Source organism: Medicago truncatula, chromosome 8, assembly GCF_003473485.1.
Source record: "Medicago truncatula cultivar Jemalong A17 chromosome 8, MtrunA17r5.0-ANR, whole genome shotgun sequence".
NCBI lineage: Eukaryota > Viridiplantae > Streptophyta > Magnoliopsida > Fabales > Fabaceae > Medicago > Medicago truncatula.
The window spans coordinates 30,918,523-30,926,454 of NC_053049.1; the positions used below are offsets into that span (position 1 = coordinate 30,918,523).

The following is a 7,932-nucleotide window of genomic DNA, read 5'->3' on the forward strand; positions in this document are numbered from 1 at the left end:
TGATATATAACTATTCTTAAAAAGACAATTAATCACAAGAACATGCTCAATGTTGCTCGAGAAATCCACTACAACTAAGTATGAGTTCCACATAGTGATAATCTCTCTTGATGCCCCCACAAAGGGCCTAAACAGATAAGGCATGTTGCTTGAACCCCATAGTATAAACCAACATATTTATATATCTACCAACTTCATTTCAAATTCTTGAAAAGAAACTAATTGGACCTGATCATAAGAACAATGTCCAGTGTGGTCGGCTTCCTGCTAGTTGAATGCTGGAATGATCAGAGGGTGTGCTTGTAGGCACTCTGACACTTAAGTCAGTATTTTAAGCTAAAAAAGGGTTAAGGATAGAATGAGTCATACATTGGAGGATGCAAGTGATCCTCTCATATAGTGGAGGTGCAAGTTGCTAATGACCTACAATTGTTTAGTCGTTGGTTATAGATAGTGTGGTATGTAACCGTCAAGGCCTTTTTTAACCCACATTTTAAAAAAATAATTAATTTAATTAATCAGTCAATTTTGTTTCCATTAATTTTTATTTTTTTTCAGTTTGTTTTATAACTTGTCATAATATAAACTTATGCAACATCCTTAATTTAAATATTTAGAACCTATAGGATGATCAATTAAATAAAAATAAAAATATAAATATCGAGCAAGGAAAGGAAAACCAGTGGAAGAACCGAAGAAGAAACAAACAGAAATGCAATGCTACATCAACACTCACTGTACTATCCTTTTCTATCCTCAAACCCACGGAACACGCTGCTTTCACCCAACAAGACTTTCGGTTACTCCACCACAACAAGAGCAACGAATTTCTCACGATGTTGACGAAAAATCGAAACTAATAACAAGTTCTTCAAACCCATTTGTGAAACACTGTCTCAAACTTCGCAATAATTCTTCTTATCGTCGCTCTCATGGTTCTGTTCTTGTTGTTGGAACTACACCTATCAGGTTCTAATTTTCATTTTGCTATGACCCTTTTCTTTGGTTTTGGTTGTAGTCTAATCTTGTGAATTGGAAAATGGATTTTGAAATTGTAATGTGTTTTGTTATGGGGTGAAAAAAAAACTGATTTTGAATGATTGGTTCATAGGCTAAGTTGAATGTAACGTAATTTTGTCAGGAGAAATTTATTTAAAATTTAATTGAACGGATAAGCTAGTTGTTTGAATTTGTAATATTTGGGAAAATTAGCAGTTGAAGTAGCTAATTAATATTATTTTTTTCAATTAAGATTGCAGGGGTAAGATGGAGATAAAGTGATAAGCTATAAGCTACTTAAATTAGCTTATCAAAACCCTCTCTAAGCTCATAAAAATAAGCTATAAGCTCTTGTAAAAATGAGAGTTACCAAACAGGTATTTTTTAATCATACGAGCTTATAAGCTATAAGTCATGCTCAGTTTTATGTCTTACCATACACCGACTAAAATCAATTGTAGAGACAAAAGTTCCAAACTAGCGTCATGTTAGAATCAATTATTGTAATCGAGAAAATTTAAATATGTCAAAATCAATTCTATGCCTCTAGAATTCATTTTGCCTCCTCAAAAAGTGGAACCAAGCATACACTCGAGATGATGCGTTGGTTAACTTCTGCTATGTTAGTGCCACATTGTTTTGACCGACTAGGTGACCATTTTGATCCATGATCAGGATTTTGATAAAAATTGTGGTACAGACATTATTGGTTGTTTGTTTAATGGCCTCGAAGTTGATACACAAGTGTGTGAAAGTTTGTTTCCAACTACGTTCTTTGAAAGAATGAGCTGCAAATTTTTTCTCTCTATATCTCATTGAAAGAATTCATCTCGTGTTGCTTTCTTCTTCATCATTTTATTCTTGTAGTTTATTAGTTGTTTAGAACAATTACGAGAGGTTTCAAATTGTAACTAAGAACAGCTACTAAGCTTCAAAGCTAGGTGTCTTAAAGTGACATATGCGTATCCAATCATATTCTAAAAGCATTTTTTACTGCATTTTAGGATCCCATTTCACATCAATATGCACAAAATTACAATATTCAATGGCGTATCACCTAACTCATCTCCCGTTTAGTTGGTTAGCAATAAGCATAGAGTTATCCTTTTTTTATATCACTTTCTTTTAATATGGATTTAAGTTCAAATGATATGTGCTGCGGCTAAAATTATTGAATGAAACTACATTGATGATTAACAAAAGTTTGTTTTTTACAGAGAAATCTACAGGTTTCAAGAGTCATCACAAAATAAAAATGTTACAATGGATTGTCTAATTCTTCCTGATAAGGCTGAAATTCCGAATGGGTTGGATGAATCCGCTGATTCTATTGTGCATGTGAGCTCCACAGTGATGAGAAAGATTTCAGGTCTGCAGTCAACTGATTCAATTGATGCAATTGCGCTTATGAAAATTCCTGCCAGTTTTTCAAACTTAGACGACGATCAAAAGAACTGCCAGAAGTGGTTTCCATCTGCACATCGGATTTTAGTCCTTGATGGAATTCAGGTGACTCTTAATATTGCTTTTAGATTTAACCATTTTTGTCTTGAAAATTTTACCATCTGATATTTCCTCAATTGAAAGGAGGCGCTCCATTCCTTATTTGGCTTTTGCTTGGTCAATATTGCTGCTTATTCTATGATGAGGTCTTGTGAGCTTTATAATGTATAGCCATATTCACTTTCTAGAGTAAAATAATATTGTAAACATGGTTATCGTAAAATAATATTGTAAACATTGTTATTCTAGAGTAAAATAATATTGTAAACATGGTTATGAGTATCTTACAATACATGTGAGTTGTATCTCAATTCGTGCAAAACTGAACCAAATCGATACAAATCGCTCGTGTGTATAGCAGCCAGTTCTCTTTTTGTCAACTTCATATAACAGCCACTTTTCTTAATTTCTTTTGTCAATTGATTAATGACTTGAATCTTGAATTATTTTAGGTTCAATCAGCTTATAGTTTTGTTATGTCGATTGTTTTTAAACGTAATCGTCATATTTTTATTGTTAATGCATCTTATGATTAATAATAAGATTTGATTCACAACTCGAAACATAGGTCTTCCGATTCACGATTTTATAACCATGATTGCAAACTTTATACGATCAAGTTTAATTGCCGTTCTCGTATAAAAAGAAAATTTAAGTGCCTGGTTATGTCAGGTTGTGAAACCTTAAATCAAACGTAGAGTTTTCACTTTTTCTCTATAATTTATATTTTCATCCTATATATATCATATGAGAAATATATGGTGAGAATGCAGAATATCATGGACTTTTGTTGGAATACTAGTTATTTGGTCATATGAATTTCTATGTCAATATCACGAAAGGCCAACACCATAAAAATGTTGAGTTTCGGAAAATTCATGTCTCATTACTGATTTATTTAGAGCTGTTCACTGCAGGATCCAGGTAACCTCGGTACATTGCTCAGGTCAGCTGTGGCCTTCAGATGGGTAAGTCATTATCCTCCATTTCTCTGTTCTTGCTATATTCTGATCCTGTTTTTATGTATGGAATCTTTTCCCTATGTTTAAGATATACCAGCTTCATTGTATTGGAGTATTTCTTCTCATCTAAGAGTAGCCGAATCAATACACCACCAATCATTCTTATTTGGTTAATATTGACTGGCTTTAATCTTAATCACCATCCTTTGAAATAGGTGTATGATAATCTTTTGGCATTGACAGTCAAAGGGAACAAATTTACAACCTCATTTTCTTTCCCAAGGAGCGCTTCCTATATAAATTTTTTAATACATTACGTATTGCCGTGTTCCATTGGTCTGCAATAAAATACCCAGTTGTTGTCAATTGGTACTGATGCCAATGGGAGTCTCTAGAATCTATACGGTACTGATGCTCATGGAGATGGTGCAGTATGCTAGGAACTGAGAAACCAAGAGAAAGTGTAGGAAGATGGGAGAAATAGAACGAGTTCAGAGAGAATTTAGTTGAAAATGTCTGAGTTTATTTTATCTGATTCTGAATGTCGCAATTGTGCTATTTATACAAAGAAGCTCTAGCTGTATTGCAGAGAGTTAAGAGAGATATACTACCGAGACACACAGTATTACAGTGGCCATCCCGCCACATGCTATCCCGCTATCCTAACTTCTGGGTCGGCTGCTCTATGCCGTTATCTGGGTTGCAACAAAGCTTATCCCTATTTTCTATGATAAAATATTTAGTTCCTTTCAGAGACAAATCATGAACTTTCAATTAACATAAAAGTCACTCCTTAAAGATCATTTATGAACTTCAAAATATTCTGAACTGATCATTATATGATATTGACATATTCTCTACATATTCTAAAAACTATATATCCTTGTAATTTATTTCAATTGTTATTAAAAAGCATGAAGGAATTAATTTATTTTGTCAACAGGATGGAGTTTTTCTGCTTCCTGGATGCTGTGATCCATTCAACGAGAAAGCACTCCGAGCTAGCCGAGGCGCATCCTTTCAACTCCCTATCGTTTCCGGAAGTTGGAATCATTTGGAATCTCTCAAAGAAGAATCCCAAATGAAGTTGCTTGCTGGGCATCCACAGCATGAAGGGTTAATCAAGCCGGTTTTTTCCCTTTCTCAAAGCTTCTGTGATTCCATATTAGATACACCATTGTGCTTAGTTTTAGGCAGTGAAGGAAGTGGCCTTTCAGAAAAATCCCTGCAAGCATGTGAGCTTGTGAGCATTGCAATGACAGGAGAATATGAGTCACTTAATGTTTCGGTTGCAGGTGGAATTTTCTTGTATATGCTACAGCCAAAGAACAAATAATATTTTCTGATTTTATAGATTTTTTTTATCTCCTTAATCTTGGCGCAATTTGATTCCAATTGTTTCTTATTCTTTTTAGTGATACTTAAATGACTATAATTGTGCCTTTTTTTTCTTTCACTAGAGAGTAGAGACTATAGTCAAAAATTTCTGTTCTGATTTTAACAAGACATCGAAAATTTACGGAGCTCCAGTAAGTGTACGCTATGGTCTCAACACGAGTGAGTGTCTAAGATTCACGTACAAAAAATGTAATACAACAAAAAAAAAAAACAGCAAAATGAAAATTGTAAAACATTCATTACGAGTGCCCAATGTTTTGAAGATCAAACACCAACAAAGGTTGTCTTTCTCCTGTTCAGAACCTCACTATTCCCATGGACATGTTCTATATTGCTCCGAATCAAAGTGAAATGATATTGTTTTTGGGATGCGACTCAACAAAGCTACTCAGAGTGCTGCAAAGGAACACAATCGGTTGCTTTTGATTTTTGCTTTTGATTTTTCCAGATTTGTTTTCATGGTTGCGAGGTAGAAGATGAAGTGAAAACAAATTTAATGTTGAGAGACTATGATAGAATCGGTGTTCCTCTCTGATTTAACGGTCAAAACTTACTTTTTCATGGTGGAAAAGTTTTATACTTTCCCATCCTAAGTGCCACCATGCAGTTATGTTTATTTGGACACAAATACGGCATTATGTATTGTTCATTGTATTTATCTTATGATCAGTAACTTTTTTACTAGTTTTTTTTTTTTTTTTAACTTTTTAAATATATAAGATGATTTTCTCAACACAAAATTTGAGTTGTTGTTAGCCAATTTCACTGCTGAATTAGCCAAAACAATGTACAATGTTAACCATTTTTTGAACATAAGGAGTACTTATTAGTTAGGTATAAGTTAATTAGTATTAGCTGGAAGTTTGTTACACTAAGGTAATTTGGGATCAGTGTATAAAGTGTATCATATTCTTCATTCTATTATTTTCAAATAATTCAACTTTTTATTTATTTCTCTTAGTTGGGTTCGATCATGATTTAAGTAGAAAACTAAATGAAAAATTATATTAAAACACACATTGGATGCAAATTCGGGACACCTGATACCGTTACATTTTTTTGGTAAATTTTTAATATAAAAGAGGATTGTGTCAATAATCAATAATCATTTTTTAACATAAATTGAATATTAAATACTTAATTAATTCATGATGATACTACTATGCAATAATGATGATAAATTGATGTTTTGAAGAAAAAAAATGATTTTTTGAATTAGTCCATAGACCCAAACTCATAGACCAGAATAAAAATCTCTCGTGAAAGAGTTAAAGTATCCTTTTTGGCTGCTAGGAGGTTAGATGACATAATGTTTCTGGAAGTGTTATTATTATTAAGAGATTCAACAATATTTTTACAAGGAGGAAAAAAATAATTCAACTATAGCACTTTACGGTTTAATATCATCGTAATAAAGTGCTCTGAAAAAAAAAAAAAAATCATCGTAATAAAATGTCAAGTTAATTCGCAAGTTAGGATCCTCTATTTATAAAAATAAATGGAGATTATGATTTAAAATGGAGAGGATCTTGACTCTACATATGTCTCTTATACAGTGCGGTATAAGCTCTTCATGTATGGGAAGATATTATTTTTCATTTAGGAGGATTAATGATTTTTGAGTGTGTGACATCTATGATAACACTTTGTTAAAAACCATCAAAGTGAGACCTTCATATTTAAGTGTGCGTCACTTATAAAGCTCTTTAGAATGGACCAAACCAGACCGGCATAATTGACTGTCCCAATTAGTATTCAAAGAAAAAATTTCAATCACTCTAACAACAAAGTCCAGAAGAGTTGCCACCGTATTAAATAAACGAATCAAAGTATGCATATATTGATTTCAATGGAGTTTGAAACTAAAATTTGTAGCATGCAATTACATTGAATCAATAGCTAAGGTTAAATTTTTCTAGTCAAAGTTAGAGACATAATGCCCCCAAAATCATCTTGTTTGGTTGACAATAACAACTCAAAAAGATATAACGAAATTTAAGGGAATAAGGGACGATTAATAAAAATAATTTTTATGTTTATTTAAGTTTTGATGTATGAATTAAGAAATGTAAGTAATATCGTAGATTTTATAGAACAAGATAGAGTGCAAGTTGATAGAAAATATGTTATGCTGTTTTTTTTACTCAATACATAAGCTTTGTGAAATTAATTATTGGGAAAAAAACTATTAATGTTTAATTGATATTACAAAATGAAAAGCATGATAGGATAAAAATATTTTGCTCAATCGATGTATTGATGAGACGAGTGATAATTTATTTTTAAACTGAAATACTTTTTTTTTTTGTTAAATATCGTAGTGATTAGAAATTCACCTATTAAAATAAAGAACTAAAGAATTCAGAGTTCAAACTCTGACTTCTATATACCACAATGTCTCCGTCAACAAAAATGTGCTTACATCTCTAAACCGAAGTGCTCTACCGCAATGTTTCTGTCAACGAAGATGTGCTTACATCATCTCTAAACCGAAGTGCTCTATTCAGACTCAAATAGCACAAAAGATTGTAATTTAAACATAACATATTATAAATTCTTGTGGAGGAGATGTTTAATATATTCGAAATACGCTCTTAGTCCTCATGAGTTTAGCTCAACTGGTAAGGAATATATGTAAGGTCCGGGGTTCCAATTCCAACCACCATAAAAAAAAAAAAAAAAAATACGCCCTCAAAAAATCTTTTAAAAATTTGAAGAGTGCACTAAATTGACTTACTAATAAAGACTAAAATTATTCCCGAAAAATATCGTTGACAGCAAAATTTATAGGGATTAATTTTTTTTTTTCCCTTCAAATTTATAAGGACAAAAACACATATTAAACCTTTCATTTTTTTATTTGAGGCAAGTGGGATTATATATTAAGCTGAACTCAGTCATCTATTCAAGAATTGCTAGTTTGTAACAAAAGCTTCTAATGATCTTAAACAAAAACAAAAAAGAACAGAAGAATGTACACCTCGCATTCTATAATTGGAGGGACCCCTAACTTCATTTTTTATTAATGGACTTATTGTTTTGTTCAAAAGCAAAAACAAGAATGCTTCAT

At 32.2% G+C, this 7,932-nt stretch overlaps 1 protein-coding gene across 2 annotated transcripts; it reads left to right on the forward strand.

Annotated features, from left to right (window-relative positions):
* The first annotated feature begins 652 nt into the window (after positions 1 to 652).
* LOC11441513 (uncharacterized tRNA/rRNA methyltransferase slr1673) lies at positions 653 to 4,884 on the forward strand. 2 transcript variants are annotated; one of them, XM_039829598.1, is made up of 4 exons: positions 653 to 969; positions 2,217 to 2,508; positions 3,405 to 3,470; positions 4,408 to 4,884. In XM_039829598.1, exons 1-4 carry the CDS (start codon positions 713 to 715, stop codon positions 4,798 to 4,800), a joined length of 1,008 nt encoding a protein of 335 aa, XP_039685532.1. In that variant the 5' UTR covers positions 653 to 712; the 3' UTR covers positions 4,801 to 4,884. The 2 variants fall into 2 exon arrangements, with proteins under 2 accessions (XP_039685532.1, XP_003628884.2); XM_003628836.4 differs by having other exon boundaries at positions 657 to 969; positions 3,420 to 3,470.
* Positions 4,885 to 7,932: the final 3,048 nt, after the last annotated feature.

Bases quoted from the DNA above. Each gene is read 5' to 3' on its own strand.
- LOC11441513 (XM_039829598.1), top strand. From the start codon at position 713: ATGCAATGCTACATCAACACTCACTGTACTATCCTTTTCTATCCTCAA. The intron at 2,509-3,404 runs GTGACTCTTAAT...TGATTTATTTAG, and splicing joins TAGTCCTTGATGGAATTCAG to AGCTGTTCACTGCAGGATCC. The intron at 3,471-4,407 runs GTAAGTCATTAT...TTTTGTCAACAG, and splicing joins CAGCTGTGGCCTTCAGATGG to GATGGAGTTTTTCTGCTTCC.